General features: G+C 44.4%; 1 protein-coding gene across 1 annotated transcript in view; it reads left to right on the plus strand.

Moving 5' to 3' along the window:
- The window catches only part of LOC134932422 (store-operated calcium entry regulator STIMATE-like), a 215,521-nt gene that overhangs the window by 175,356 nt on the left and 23,320 nt on the right, over positions 1-16,845 (plus strand). The window contains exons 5-6 of the mRNA XM_063926816.1: positions 7,606-7,718; positions 13,091-13,174. Coding sequence (XP_063782886.1) covers positions 7,606-7,718; positions 13,091-13,174 — 197 coding nt within the window. The remainder of the gene's footprint in view (positions 1-7,605; positions 7,719-13,090; positions 13,175-16,845) is intronic.

Consider the following 16,845-nt stretch of genomic DNA (forward strand, 5'->3'; position numbering starts at 1 on the left):
AGGGACCCCCACACACTGCTTCGGAGGAGTCTCCCTCCCGCGGCTCAGCTGTTCATTAACAGCAGCCGCTGAGGAGCTCCTCCATGCAGATTGTGAAGGGAAATCCCACGAGACAGTGACTGTGTGCCCTGGCAGCACTGTCCCCATCTGTTGTGTGACGGGGCTGGGGGGGGTAGTGCCCACACTTGCCTGGCTCCAGAGACACACAGTGTCCGGTGTCATGTGGCACTGCACTACAGTTGAGAGGCTCTAAATAAAACTACAGCTCCCAGCAATCCTTGCTGTGGTATAACGGTCTCAGCAAACCTTTATTGGTAAATCGCGATGATTGAAGATTTTTTTATGATAAAAAATCTATACTATTGCTCTATATTGACAAATAGAGGCCTCAATTAAACTTAAAAGGCACACACAAATGAACACAATGTGGAATAAGAATAGCATTGGCCAGATGGACTAAAAAGCCTGAGAAAATGTTTAATTGTTCATCAGTGTTACATAAATAGAGACTCCATCAACTAAAAAATATTAATTTACATGTGCTGTATTTTCTCCAGTCCATAGTCCGTATAAATGAGAAATCATTAATATTTAAAATGTTCACCATCCTCTACTCGTCTACATATATATGAGATGTATGGAGGTAGCTATACACAGGGTTATCAAACATTTTTTATCTAAACAAGAAATGTAAGTGCTGGGCAATAGCATCTATTTAGAATTCTTTTCATTTTAAAATGGGACTAGAATACCCAGACAGCATATGATTGGATGGCTGAAGTGCCTATCAAATCAGGACCAACCTGAATTTTTTTTATGTTACTTTGCCCTATCTAGAACGGGATCAGTATGAAATACCTACAATCAAAATCCTGACAACAATTGACCGACGGTCAAAACCCTGACAAGCTCAAAATCCAGACATTTAAAATATCGACAAGGTCAAAATATGACATTTTAAAATGTCGACAGGCCAAAACAGTCGACAATAGTTTCCATTGTGTTTTTGTGTGTATGTCGACATAGGTCAACAAGGACACCGTATAAGTGTACCGCGTCCCCTCGCATGGCTCGCTGTGCTCGCTATGCTTTGGGCACGGTGCCTTGCTGTGCTCGGCACACTATATTGTATTCCCCCTCCAGGTCCACTGGGATGATAAAGTATGAACAAGTTGGTTTCAATGAAAAAATCATGAAGAACTCATGTTGACTTTTTGACCTGTCGACATTTTAAACGTCAGTATTGTAACCTTGTCAGTATTTTAAATGTCAGTATTTTGACCATGTGGGGATTTTGAACTTGTCTGGATTTTGACCGTCGGTCAATGGTTGTCTGTATTTTGACCGTCGGGATTTTGATTGTAGGTAAATTGACCGCATCCCATCTAGAACATACTTGCCTACTCTTCCGGAACCTGTGGGACAGATCGATTATTTTTGGGGGTTAGTCACCCGCAGTCACCTAGTGAAGTGGGCATAATGGGGAAATTAATATAATTTAATATCGCGAATCCCGGTGTCCTTGGGGGATGGGACGGGGCTTAGTGACACATCTCTCTGGAAATGTATCATTTTGACCCCGCCTCTATGCCAATTTGTGTCAATCGCTGCAATTTTTCCGTCCCTGCCCCCATCGCCACCCACCAGCATCTCCTCTCCAGACGTCTCCCAGAGAGGAAAATGATAAGATAGGCAAGTATGATCTAGCAGTCCTTTGCACCTAGCGTACACCATTCACCGTGGGCTATGTAGTGACAGTATCAAAGAAATAATGTTTGTATCCTGGGCGGGAGAATTTGCTTTTTAATACTCAAGGGTATGGTATGATTAGACAGTGGGTATTCTATTTATAGTGGGTTTAAAAAAAATCTGTTTATGTTGTGCAACAGATAAAAACAAATAAAAAAGCAATATACAGAGAGTGATCCCAATTACCTAAATGACAGGCATACAACAATTTTTAAATAATTGTGGTCACAGAAAAAAAACAGAAAAAAAACACCATACGTAAGAGCAATGTACAAAATGCAGATTGTTCTTGGCTTTTACATTTGTATACGTGAACAGCATCAGAAAAGTAACAAATACTCTAGTAGAAATGAGAATATTAATATTAAAAAGTTTGGAGTAGTAGAGCCTTAGAGGGAACAAAATAATTCCACTAAAATTGTTGAGAAAGAGGAGGAGTGGGAGGGTTGCAAGAGCTGTAAAAGGGGAAAAGGAAGAAAGAAGAAGAGTCAGAGCGATGAATGGTAGTATTTTTTTTATTCAATAGGTGGTATCCTATTACAGGAGATAAAAAATTGGGTGTGAAAGTCTATTTTTGTTTTTATTACATGCTATCCAATTAGGATTGCCTGTAAAAAAAATAAAAAACACTTCCTCCCAAAAACACAATGGTTCAGTGAAACCTGTGTGTTTTCATGAGAAATGGCCCCGTTTTCGCTAGAAGAATGGGGCTGTTTCTGGGGATTTGGCAGGCAGTACAAAATCCCTGATAACTGCAGCAACCTGCAGTGTCCCATGTCCGCTGCAGCAGGCTGGGACTGCATGGAAGGTGCTGCGGCCTGGGAGCCGTCACTCAGCACTGGGACCCCCAGCGGGGAAGCTGAGACAGTGCCGTGTCCCGCATCCCCCCTCTTCCCCAGGCAGCGGTCATGTGACTAGGGAGCCGGAAGTGCAGTGCTGTACCAAGAGCTATCAGGAGCCAGCACCCGGTGCAGTACAGAAAAACTCAGATAAGCCACAGCTCGTGTCGGCTTATCAGGGCTAATAGGATAGCCCTGGCCGATATCATTACTCGCGGTAATGTACAGTACAGTGGGTAATTGGATTTCCCTCAAAGCGTGCTTAGATTCTGATTCTGAGTTGAGAATAAAGTAAGAAAGAGCAAGTGACTATGCACCTGGGCAAAACCATGTGGGGCAGATGTAACACGTGCAGAGAGATTTAGATTTGTGAGTGTTGTACACAGGGACAAGGTAAGTAGACAGGTGTATGTGTAGGGTTCACTCACCAGTTGTTGGATGGAACTTTCACACAGCACCGTCCTGATTTGCTACGTGGCTACACAATGTTCACTCTCTTCTGGCAAGTTGGAGGAATAAAGGTAAGTCTACACAGAGTGTGGGTTGAAAGAGCAATTCTCAGCTAGATGACTCTTTATTTATGACCCATCAGTTCAAATAAAGCACAAAATATCTTAATCAATGCAAGCGTTATAGTCTCGGTCAGGGTTGGGCAATTATTTCAGCTGGGTGGCTGCTTAACACTTCCAGTGAATATTCGAGTGCCACACACAAAATATCCCTCCCCCCCACAAACCTATATAGCAGTCCCTCCCCCCCTCTCCTGAACCCATATAGCAGTCCCTACCCCCCTTTCCCCCCTCCCTAAACCCATATAGCAGTTTTTAACTCCCCCACCCCCCCTCCCCTGAACCTATATAGCAGCTTAAGTACAGATCCATTTCAGGGACTAGCTGGGCAGGGGGTTTACCTTTTTTTTTCACAGTGGCAGATGATCCGCTGCCCGATCCCCGCTGCCAGATGATCCACGCTGCTGCTTCACGGAGTTGCTGCTGCTGGCTGGAGTCACTGCTGCTGCCCGCTTCCCGCTCCTGCTCACTGCCCGCTCCTGCTGTGGCTCCCCCCCCCCGTGCCACCCAGCGCATGACATCACAGAGGAAATCGCGGTCAGCAGACCCTGTGACGTGACCAGGATTTCCTCAGCGGCGCCGCATCTGGGAGCAGTGTAGCGCAATGACAAGCGGCTCAGCCAGTCGGACCGCTTGTCATTGCACACTGATGGGGGACAGCGGGCCAGGCAAGATCGTTTCGCGGGCCGCATCCGGCCCACGGCCCGCATGTTGCCCACCCCTGGTCTAGGTAATGGTGGGTACCAGGGGCGGATTGGCCATAGGACTCACCAGGAAGATTCCTGGTAAACTGACGTGTCTGTTAGGCCTGTTTTGTGAGTTGTCATGTGACCCTATCCCCCACATGACAGGCAGCCCACCACACTCAGTACACTGAATTGTCCCCATTCATTCTGTTATTCCATCTCTGCAATACAGCAACTCTGCAATCCAGTGATGCTGCCATGACTACACTGTATGAAATACCTACTGTTCTGCCTATGTCGGGCCACTTCTACAAAATTTCACAGGGCCACTTTTAGTTCCCAATCCGCCCCTGGTCTCAGACACAACTGCAGCAAAAGACTCACAGAAGGCCCAATTGCATACTTTCAGGCCTTATGAGAAGGAATCCCACCCCCTCATCAGACCGCACCCCCATTAGGGCTGCTTTTATGAATTTTCCGAGCTGGTTTTCCATCCCAATCCGCCCCTGGTTCGTACACACTGATAGATATATTTGCAGATCAATTGATCTGCAGATATATCTATGGACGGATCGGGCAGTGTGTTGAACATACACACTGCCCAATCCATTGGGGACTGACGTCATGAACTGGGTGGGCGTGTACGCACGCCCGCCCAGTTCAGCTGTTAATCACCGCCGGCTGCCGAAGCTTGTGTATGGACGGTCGGCTGGTCACCCGTACACACAGCGATGCGCCAATATATCGGCAGATATATTGGCCATCGGCTGTGCTGCAGGGCCGATGCGATATGTCTGTGAACGACGGAGTTCACAGACATATCGCCCGTACACACTGGCCGACGGACCCGCGATATATCGGCCAGTGTGTATGGGCCTTAAGACATACATCTAATCATCTATACGTAATTACTGGTACTAGTTGGACACACTAGATACGTCACTGTTATGGATAACTGAATAACCAGTGATTAACTTCACATTTAAATTGCAATAGACAATAAACATCTGACACCTTGGGCAGGATTCAAATACCACACAAGTATCCCAGTTCATCTATATCAGTGTCTCTGCACGCTGGAACCTTCCCTGCCACCACTGGTAGATTTCCCACACTCCTGTGTCGGATGTGGGGTCTGGGACTGTCTCCACCGTGTCTCCCCTGATAGCGCTATCTGCGTTGGGCTGTGGGGAGGTAGACGTTGCCGTCTTTCTGGAGCCGATCTGTGCTCCTCACACGCAGCTCCGTCACACACCGCTTCCCGCCGGCTGCTTCTCCATTTATCACCTCTGTTGCTCGCGTCCCTGGCTTTTTCCCGCTCTGCAGGTGGCCCAATCAGGTTATTGCAGCCGGTGACATCACATTTCATGCAACAAGCAGAAAAAGAGGGTTTCATCGTGGCGCTGTGGGTAGAATGTTTATACAGGTGAATCTCAGAAAATTAGAATATCGTGCAAAAGTTCATTTATCTATCAGTAATTCAACGTAAAATGTGAAACTAATATATTATATAGACTCATTACATGCAAAGTGAGATATTTCAAGCCTTTGTTATAATTTTGATGATTGCGGCTTACAGTTTAAGAAAACCCCAATTCCAAAATCTCAGAAAATGTGTGGTCCACATTCAAAAGCAGCCAGTGTTAACCCTGCATGCCAATTTTTTTTAATGTATTTGTACCCCTTGCATTACAACATGGGGCCTAATTCAGATCTGATCGCAGCAGAAAATTTGTTAGCTAATGGGCAAAACCATGTGCACTGCAGGTGGGGCAGATGTAACATGTGCAGAGAGAGTTAGAAGTGGTGGGTTATATTGTTTCTGTGCAGGGTAAATACTGGCTGCTTTATTTTTACACTGCAATTTAGATTTCAGTATGAAAACCTCTCACCCAAATCTAACTCTCTCTACACATGTTATATCTGCCCCCCCCCCCTCCCTGCAGTGCACATGGGGGGTCATTCCGACCCATTCGCACGCAGCGGTTCTTCGCTGCAGTGTGAACAAGTCAGAAATGTGCATGCACCGCGTATGCATTGTGCACACGCGTTGTTGCCTGCTGATGATAGTCACTGGGCAACGACGCAGTCAGCGAGAAATGTGATCGCAGCGGCGATCGCAAGAAGATCGACAGGCGGGAGGCGTTCCGGGGCAGATACTCACCGTTTTCCAGGCGTGGTGAGTCCAACGCAGGTGTGTCGAGGCGTTTGGATGGCGGAAGTCTGACGTCAGGACCGGGACCTTCATCGCTGGATCCATAGCCCAGGGTGTGTAACTGTAGCCCTTGTCTTGTTTTACTTGAAACTTTTTTAGCATAGCAGGGCTGCACAAGCGTTTGCAGCCCTGCCATTCTAAAATACACTCCTCCATAGGTGGCGTCAGGTTGATCGCACAAGCAGCAAAAAGTTGCACCGTGCGATCAACTCGGAATGACCCCGATAGTTTTGCCCATTAGCTAACAATTTTGATGCTGCGATCAGATCTGAATTAGGCCCATGGTTTGTCCAGGTGCACTTTCCTTCCTTATTCCCAACTGAGAATCAGGGGCCTAATTCAGAGTTGATCGCAGCAGCAAATTTGTTAGCAGTTGGGCAAAACCATGTTGTACTGCAGGGGGAAGGGGGGGGGGCAGATATAACATGTGCAGAGAAAGTTAGATTTGGGTGGGGTGTATTCAAACTGAAATCTAAATTGCAGTGTAAAAATAAAGCAGCCAGTATTTACCCTGCACAGAAACAATATATCTCACCCAAATCTAATGGGCCCTACAGACTCGGCGATGTGCCGCCGAGCTGCCCGACCGCCGATATGGCGACCCGGCGGCGGGGGGGCAGTGAAGGGGGGAGTGAAGTTTCTTCACTCCCCCCGTCACCTGGCTGCATTGAAGTGCAGGCAAATATGGACGATCTCGTCCATATTGGCCTGCATGCACAGCCGACAGGGCACCAGCGATGAACGAGCGCGGGGCCGCGCATCGTTCATCGCTGGTGCCTCCACACTGCACGATATGAACGCTATGTTGTTCATTAATGAACAAGATCGTTCATATCGTGCAGTGATGTCGGCCAGTGTGTAGGGCTCATAACTCTCTCTGCAAATGTTATTTCTGCCACACCTGCAGTGCACATGGGGGGTCATTCCGAGTTGTTCGCTCGTTATTTTTTTTCGCAACGGAGCGATTAGTCGACTGCGCCAAGTAAATTTGCTATGCAGTTAGGTATTTTACTCACGGCATTACGAGGTTTTTTCTTCGTTCTGGTGATCGTAATGTGATTGACAGGAAGTGGGTGTTTCTGGGCGGAAACTGGCCGTTTTATGGGTGTGTGCGAAAAAACGCTACCGTTTCTGGGAAAAACGCGGGAGTGGCTGGAGAAACGGAGGAGTGTCTGGGCGAACGCTGGGTGTGTTCGTGACGTCAAACCAGGAACGACAAGCACTGAACTGATCGCAGATGCCGAGTAAGTCTGGAGCTACTCAGAAACTGCTAAGAAGTGTCTATTCGCAATTCTGCTAATCTTTCGGTCGCAATTTTAATATGCTAAGATTCACTCCCAGTAGGCGGTGGCTTAGCGTGTGCAAAGCTGCTAAAAGCAGCGTACGAGCGAACAACTCGGAATGACCCCCATGGTTTTGCCCAACTGCTAACAAATTTGCTGCTGCAATCAACTCTGAATTACCCCCCAGGTCATTAATGCATGAATTTCCGTGCTTTCTTGTGCAGTGTTTGAACATTTCAATTTGAATTACATTTTTATTTCCAGGGGACCCTCCGCAGGCAGCTGCATGGCTTGGCCAGTGTGCGCTTTATCTCTTAATAATGGTAATTGAGAAGACCATAATAAGCCTTGTTCTACTCATCAAAGTATGGATAAAGGTAAATATTTATACCCGTATACACATATTGGGATAAAAGTGTTAACAGTATTTCAGTTTTATAATGTTAAAAATGTAATAAAAAAATAAAATTATGTTGGATATTATTTTTCTAGTGCATAATAATCATTGATGCATATTACATGTTTAATAGAAAAATTCTTCAAAGCAGTGGGTAAGACTGCGTGGTAGGTACATTGGGCAGTTTGGCTTCCTCATTGCAATGCTAGCATGACACATACTCTATATACGTACTGCAAAACAGCTGGACTATGGTGGTCATTCTGAGTTGTTCGCTGCATTGCGAAAAATGGCAATGAGCGATTAGGTGGAAAATGCGCATGCGCATGGTACGCAGCACGCATGCACTAAGTTATTTAACACAAAACTTAGTAGATTTGCTGGTGTTCGTGCGGCGCTTTTCAGTCGCACTGCTGATCGGTGAGTGATTGACAGGAAAGAGGCTTTTCTGGGAGGTAACTTAGCGTTTTCAGGGAGTGTGCTAAAAAACGCAGGCGTGCCAGCTAAAAATGCAGGAGTGGCTGGAGAAATGGGGGAGTGGCTGGGTGAACGCAGGGCGTGTTTGTGACGTCAAACCAGGAACTAAACGGACTGAGGTGATCGCAGTCAAGGAGTAGGTCTGCAGCTAGTCAGAAACTGCATGAATTTTTTTACTAGCAGTTCTGCTCATCTTTTGTTCGCTATTCTGCTAAACTAAGATACACTCCCAGAGGGCGGCGGCCTAGCGTTTGCAGTGCTGCTAAAAGCAGCTAGCGAGCGATCAACTCGGAATGAGGGCCAATGTCCGTTCCTAATCTGTGTGTTAAATTATTTTACATTTTATTTATAGAACTTATTTCACAGTTGAAATGGTCATTCCAGTTTAGGTTTATTAAGCTATCATGTCTATGGAGGTCATTCCGAGTTGTTTGCTCGTTGCCGATTTTCGCAACGGAGCGATTAAGGCAAAAATGCGCATGGTACGCAGTGCGCATGCGCTAAGGATTTTAGCACAAAACTTAGTAGATTTACTCACGTCCGAACAAAGAATTTTCATCGTTGAAGTGATCTGAGTGTGATTGACAGGAAGTGGGTGTTTCTGGGCGGAAACTGACCGTTTTCTGGGAGTGTGCGGAAAAATGCAGGCGTGCCAGGATAAAACACGGGAGTGTCTGGAGAAACGGGGGAGTGGCTGGCCGAACGCAGGGCGTGTTTGTGACGTCAAACCAGGAACGAAACGGGCTGAACTGATCGCAGTGTAGGAGTAAGTCTCGAGCTACTCAGAAACTGCTAAGAATTATTTAATCGCAATTCTGCTACTCTTTTGTTCGCTATTCTGCTAAGCTAAGATACACTCCCAGAGGGCGGCGGCCTAGCGTGTGCAATGCTGCTAAAAGCAGCTAGCGAGCGAACAACTCGGAATGACCCCCTATGTACTATGACTGCTGTACAGGTAAAGGTAAACACAAGGGTGCCAGCCAGGGTAATATAAAGTGGATATAAAAAGTGTCATGGTAATCTAAACAGCAGCATACACGAGGTGAGCACAGCTTGATCCTGGCTCTCCCTCACAACTGGACCAGGTAATCAGCATGGTGGGATGCCACACGTACCTGCTCTGTTAACAGCTCTCTCATAGTCACCTTTATATGAACATTTGTGACCTGCTAATATATTTAAAAAGTGCACTTGTTACAACCTGAACTATAAAAGGGACTTTTGAAGGCTCACTATATACCTATTGAAATTCCAGAGACTGGTTAGCTATTTAGCTACTCAGTATATTCACCATGCAACAGTGAATTTAAATGGACACATTTATTTAATTGATACCAACCGTTATACCGCATATGTTACAGTGTTATGTTTACAACTGGATACATTTTAATATGCTCTATTTCCTCTTTTTATAAAACTGTATACTGTGCACAGTCAATCCTTTTTTAATTGTATTTTTTATTGATACTTATACATAAATAATTCATGTGCACTATTAATCAGTGTATTGTATTTTTGACACTCAGTGGCTTATATTTCATTTAATTATTTATATATTCCGTCCTTTGTTAATCCCTGGCACAGTTGCAATTTTGTCTTTCGTTTTGTAATTACAATACAAACCTGCAGAGGTTTGTTTCCAACAGCGAACGGGAGCAAAGGAGATGTGAATAGTTTGTATGTATGTATGTATGTATGTATGTATGTATGTATGTATGTATGTATATATATAGATGTAGATATAGATATATAGATATAGATATAGATACTTTTTTTAAAATAAATTCAGCGCAAAGGTCTTTTCTCCGTAATCTAAACAGGATACAGAACGTTTACACACCTACATTATATTGAAATTGCATTTTTGTTTTTTTGTGGTGTAAAGCCTGAAATCAGGATAAATCACACTTGACCTTTTCCCACCTTTCATGTGAAGTTGTCCCCAACAAAATGCAATGAGAAACAAATAGGTCGTTTTTATGAAATAGACATTAATAAAACAAAACAAAAAAGCCTGGTTCCATAAATGAGCACATCCCTATACTAATACTTTGTGGAAGCCCCTTTTGCCTTCATTTTGACATTGAGGTGTTTGAATAACCTTTGCACACTGGGACCTTAGCAATTGTAATGCACTATTCCCTGCAAAAAAAGCTGAAGGGCTGTCATATTTCAAGTCTATCTTCTGTGCACTGCTCTCTTTTGTTATTGAAGCAGGTTATGCATTGGATTGAGGTCTGGCCTCTGCATGGGACATTTCAGGACTGTCTGAAGCCATTCCTTACTTATCTAGTATGTGTGCTTTTAATTGGATCATGTAGGAAGTTAAAATTCACTTGACATCAGTTTTCTGACCAGCCCGTTTCAAGAAAAATAGCATTATATTTGGAGCTTTTATTATGCCAACTATCCTGACCAGTGTCGGACTGGGGCATGTAGGGCCCACCGGGGAAATACAGTGGTAGGGGCCCATGTTTAGGGGTGTGGCCAGTCTCTAGAGGGGGTGTGCCCAGCCGCCACATTGGTTTGTCTAACCATTTTGCAAGTGTTGGTCCCCTAGATAAATATATACAGTAAATACTGTAGCGCATGCATGATAATGTAGTAGATTAGTAACAGTACATTCTGAAACCTGATCCCTAGAGGAGCGGGTGGGCACACCAGGCAGTAGGGCCCACCGGTGGTTTCCCCTGTACCCCTGTGGGCCAGTCCAACCCTGATCCTGACTAAACTACTGTTCCAACTAAAAAGCAGCAGCCCCAAACCATGATGCTGTCACTACCATATATCACAATAGGTATGGTGCACATTGTGTGATGAATTGTGCTGTCTTTGCAATAAAACCTCTTTTATAATTCAGGTTCAAAATGTTCAGCTATGAACTAAACCAACATTTTCCCACATGGTTTGGGATGACTGCATTTATTTGTCTTCTGTCTTGATATCCTTTGCTATCACCCAGACATGCAGAATATGGGAAATTGTCATCACGTGTATTGAGTGACCTGACAGAAATTCCTGCAACTTCTTAATGATGCTGTAGGCTTCTTGGTAGTTTTTGTGATGTCATCAACTTTGGAGGGATGTCTTGTTCTTGCAACAATTTCTCCACTTATTGATACTCCTCAGTGTTTCATGGTACATGTAATGTCTTTGAAATTCTTCTATACGTTTCTGAACAATGAGATCATGTAGGATCTCTTTACAGACCACTGTTATCCCAGTTAGCTACAACCAGGAAAACTGAAAGGAAATCCTATATGAGCAGTTGAACTTTATTTGGGTTTATCACGGTCGCTTTCTTTGCTGACAGGTGTGTGCTAATTACTGTTGAAAGGGCTTTCCAGTTTGATTGGTTAACTCTAAGCACAACTACAGGCCCATTGTTAAAGGGTGTGCACATACAGTATATGTAACCAGCATATTATAGGATTTGTATAACAAAAACCCACAATTTCAATAACTAAGTGGTTGTTGGTCCACCATGTATGTCACTTCCTACAGGAATTTCTCACATCACTTGAGTGTGATTTAAAGGAAGTTTGCAAGAGCAGTTGTGCTAATGGTGATAAGACACTTATCAATGTTTTCTCAGCTTGCACATGGCTGTATACTTGAAAGTAAATCAATGGGTGTGTGTGTGTTCACAAACACACACACCCACACACACACACACACACACACACACACACACACATATATATATATATATATATATATATATATATATATACAGGTTGAGTGTCCCTTATCCAAAATTCAAAATCCCACATTTTTGGTTCCCCTACTTAGAGAATGACACACATTCATATATATTATATTATATATCAATATATCGTATCTATCTATACACATAATATATAATACATATGTCATTATCTCAGTAGGCGACCCAAAAAGTGGGATTTTGGATAATATATATATATATATATATATATACACACACACACACACACACACACACACACACACACACACACAGTAGTAGGATTTGAACATAGAGCATTTTTGTATTTAATTTGACTTGTTAAAATGTTGGTCAGTGCTGTCCAAATAGTTTGAGGCTTTTTTGTTTTGTATGTCTTTCTTCACCACCTATGGCAAGCTGCACTGCACAGCTTCTCCCAACACTGTACTAAACACTATATTCATTATCTAACTAGAGGTGAGTTTTGAAATGGTAATAAAAATAAAATAACCCTATTTGCTGGTGGTAAGTAATCCGTGTGATATGTTGTAAATGATTTAATACTGTATGTCCCATTGATCACTTCTAAATTATAAATTAAACTTCATTTCCCTCTGGCAGCAATGTATAGCATATTTTTTGGTGCTGTGTTATGTTATTCCACCTGTTGGCTGAACAACAGTCAGCATCTACAGTACCTAAGAGGAAATAAGTGTATACTGAATGCTAACTGTAGCGTAGAACTGCCTGGCATCAATACAACAGATTTTAGCATTACTAAGCATTGGCAAGTAATTTTATTTGCAGTGTCCTTTCCCAGGTCACTTCTTGTTGAGTAACGGTTCACAGAAGAGAAAAGTCTTGTATGTACTGAATTTTTGTAGGGTTTTCCCTCCATAAACAAAATAATTTGATGAACTCTTTTAGTATGTGATGTATTTTACATGCGAGACACTGGGGTCTGCTCAAAACATAACGTTTAAAAGATGACTTTGAAACTTTCTGTGTATGTAAACCTGATTGTCTGCAGTTAATGTCCCAATTCTCCATTCTTCTGTGTAATATGTTATTGTATCTCCGCTTTAATGTTCCAATAATTATGTTAGACTCCGGCTGGGAAACCTCTGAAGTGACAAGTCTGTTTGTACAACTTATATCCCCTCTCTTTTTGTGTTTTCTCTGTGCAGCTTCAGGAAATTCTGTTGGACTACATTCCAAATCCTAAGCTGGAGCTTGTTCTGGTAATGCTGGTGGTGCCCTTTATAGTCAATGTGAGTGCAGCTCTTGTGATGCCAGGCTAATGCCCTTATTTAGCGCATTGTCTTTGTTTGTAGGTATAATGGACTTACACCATGGGAAAGAACGTCAACCATGTCTTTCAATTTGCAACTCCTGATTTACCACAGGAAAACAATTTGGTTACAGTTCCAGTTTTAATGCATGATGTTAAAAAGTAATCCACTGTAATCCTAGTGTATGCAAGGCCTAGATGTAGCTTGTAACATTTTGATACTACCTCATAATCTATGGTAGGAACGATGACTAATGTGGCTGAACACTCTCGCACCCATCAATATTTGGTACATGTTACAGGTAGATGTCTACTAGGGGAGCACTGACACTCAGGAATTATTGCTTTTTATTTGTAAAGAGACTGTACACAATTACGTATTAAGAGCTGACTCCCTGGCCTATAGCATAAACCAGTGTTCAAATTGCACTTGCAATCCAGGGTTTTAGTACACAGTAAATTGTAATGACACATAAATGTAATAATTGTCTATATAATTAGAATTGAAAGTGGAATCAGAATAAGTGACAAATACAGTACCTTTTTCCCTCTCTTAAAAAGAGCTCTTTGCCCTTCTGCTCCACTGTAGATTTATGTCCTCCTGAAATCAGATTCAGACCAAAAATTGATTAAGATTGTTAAATCAGGTTGTCCAACATGTTGGATTTCACAGCTCAATTGGGGCTGTAGACAGGGCCGGTTCCAGCACTTTTTGTGCCCCGGGCGGGAAATAGGGGGTGTGGATTCATGCAGGGGGCGTGGTCAGTTACGCCCCCTGTTCAAAGTAGCGCAGCTGAAACGCTGTGCGGTGCGCGATGACGTCATCGCGCACCGCACAGCAAAGGTCTTCTCCACGAAGGAAAACTAGACGCGTAGCGTCTAGTTCCCTTCATGGAGAGGACCTTTGCTGTGCGGTGCGCGATGACGTCATCGCGCACCGCACAGTAAAGGACCTTTCCATGAAGGGAAACTAGACGCTATTCGTCTAGTTCCCTGGGCAGCGGGACACAGCGGGCAGCAGGGGGCAGTAGCGGAGGGCAGCTGGGGCAGTAGCGGATCTTGCCATGGTGCGGCGCCCTCCGGATGGCGCTGGCACCCTCCGGGGAAAAGTCCTGCTTGCCCGTGGCAAGATCCGCTACTGGCTGTAGATTGCTAGTGTATGCAGAGCCGGATTAAGGGGGGGTCACAGGGGGTACATCACCCTGGGCCCCCCTGCTGCTAGGGGCCCCACAGTTCAGTGTGCAGCTGCAGTGCAAAGTGCACCGCAAGCTGCATAAATTCCAAAGAGAGTAGAGGGAGAGGGCAGAGGGGTGGAATCCAAGCCGGGGGGCGGGGCTACATGGCACTGCTTTCAGTTTCACTGCAGGCAGCATGTGAGGGGAGGGAGGAGAGAAGGCAGTAGGAGCAGCTACAGACGTGCCCACGGCCCACCCAGTCAGTGTGTGTGATAGTGAGGTAAGACTAGGGAGGAGAGGAGCACACTACAGTATTTGTATAATATGTGTATAAATGTGTGATTGTTTGTGGTAAGGTGTTTATGTTTCTGACTGAGTGTGACAAATGTATATATATGTATAACTGTGTGACTATGTTTGTGAATATGTGTCTGTGTGACTGTGTGAATGTATGTGTGTAACTGTCAGTGTGTAACAGTATACATGCATGTGTATACGTGTGAGACGGTATGTATGCTTTTGTGTGTGTGTGTATATATATATTATATATATATATATATATATATATATATATATATATACGTGTGTGTGTGATAGATATATATATATATATATATATAGTGTGTGTGTATATGAGTATGAATGCATGCATTTCCTGCCAACCATCACGTTTTGGTGGGACCGTCTTGTTTTTCGGGTACTGTCCCACCTGTGGGATGGAGAAAAGGTACGGAGGGAACGCTCCCACCTGCTGTGTACATGATGCTGGGGGCATGTGAAGTGAATTTTTTGCGTGATGTGTGTCCATGCTCCCTGTTTATGTACACACAGAAGGCTTGCGCACTATGGTTCTTATTGAGATGTGGATGAGTAGCAGTTCATGCAGCAAAGTACCGATGTTCAGTACTTTGTGCATGGACCAGACCCGTACTACATGTGCACAGTACGGGTCTGTGGCGCCAGACATAAGACGGCATCAGACTGTCAGTGATTGACAGTCTGATGCCGTTTGGGGGCAGCGGCGGCCTCCATTTCTTTTTCATTCACTAGGGGTCACTGGAGTACTCTAGGGATATGGACGGTTCCACAGGAACTAGGCACTGAATAGTTAAACTTTGACTATACCTCCCCTCCATATCCCAGAGTACCTCAGTGTTTTTTCAGTGCTCACCGAGACTAGGCTTGTGGAACTTGATCCACAATTACTGAATTTTTTGATTATTTTTTTTTTGGAATCCCTTTCCCCCTTCCAAGAAGGCGAGGGTCTGGGATAGTGAAAGCTGCTGAAGCAGCTGTGGGTGTTGGACCTCTCTAGAAGAGCTCCCTCACTACCACGTGCAGGACTCCTGCAGTAAAAGGCTGACAGTGCTTACAGAGAAGCCCCGTCATTGCCCTCACCACAGGGTCCAGGTATGTTGAACAGGGCGGTCAGCTCACGCTGCCTCCCCGCTGTGTGGGATACTGTGTGTGTGTGTGGCCGCCGGCTGCTGTCTTCAGCCGCCTGCCGCCGCTTCCAGCGCCGCTGTTTATGTTGTTTCCACTGCCGCTCTGAGACGCGCCGGCCACGTTGATTTATGCATAGGCCGCTCCACAGCTCTATGCAGCGCGCTCCCCGGCCCTCGATTCGGCTTCCGGCTCTCTCTCCACCACAGCCCGGCTCCGAGTATAGAGACGGTGCACGGGGGGGAGGGGGAGGGGGGGGGGGGGCACACAAATGAGAGTTTTTAAAAGGCAGGCTCCATAGCCTAGTGAGTAACTTTGCTGCCACAGTGATGTTCCCTGCACACAGAAATGTCAGGGTCACTGGATAAAATCTCATGTTCCACTCTTGTTGATAAAAGAAGTATGTTTCTAGAATACAGCAGCGCTGCATATGTGTTACAATAGGCTATTAAGTCTTTGTTAAACAGGATACATGTTATATGTGCAGGTTTGAATGCAACATAGTATGTTTATTAAATCTGCTTACATAATTATAAGTCTGCACTTTTAACCATGCTTCCTGTTGTTTTTCCTGTTGTATTTCCAGAATTTCCTGTATTACATCTCTCCTCCATTGAAGGCGCAGGGGTGTTAAGGGGAATTTGGGATCAGGTATTACTGGCGTGCACTGCACTTGGCCAGATATATATTTATAGAGACACCTTAGTGCTATTTACTGAGTCACGCAAGTTGTATTTTGTATTGTCTGTCTGCATAATGAGTAAGACACCAGCAAAGGTCTACACTCACTTACTATTATTTTTATCATAACTGTTTATAATGATATTATCCCAAAGACTGCAAATTTTAATCATGGCTGTGGTCAGCCAAATACTGGCTTTGTTCACTGTTGTAAAGTAAGATGTGTTATACAATTGGTCAGCACATGGTGCTTATAAAACAGTATCTGTGGAGCACTGCAAGCATTGTGAGTTCAGGCTCACCTGCAGCAGCTTTGCTTAATTCACTTAGCCACACCACAATTGGATACGCC

Source organism: Pseudophryne corroboree, chromosome 6 (genome assembly GCF_028390025.1).
Source record: "Pseudophryne corroboree isolate aPseCor3 chromosome 6, aPseCor3.hap2, whole genome shotgun sequence".
NCBI classification, from domain to species: domain Eukaryota; kingdom Metazoa; phylum Chordata; class Amphibia; order Anura; family Myobatrachidae; genus Pseudophryne; species Pseudophryne corroboree.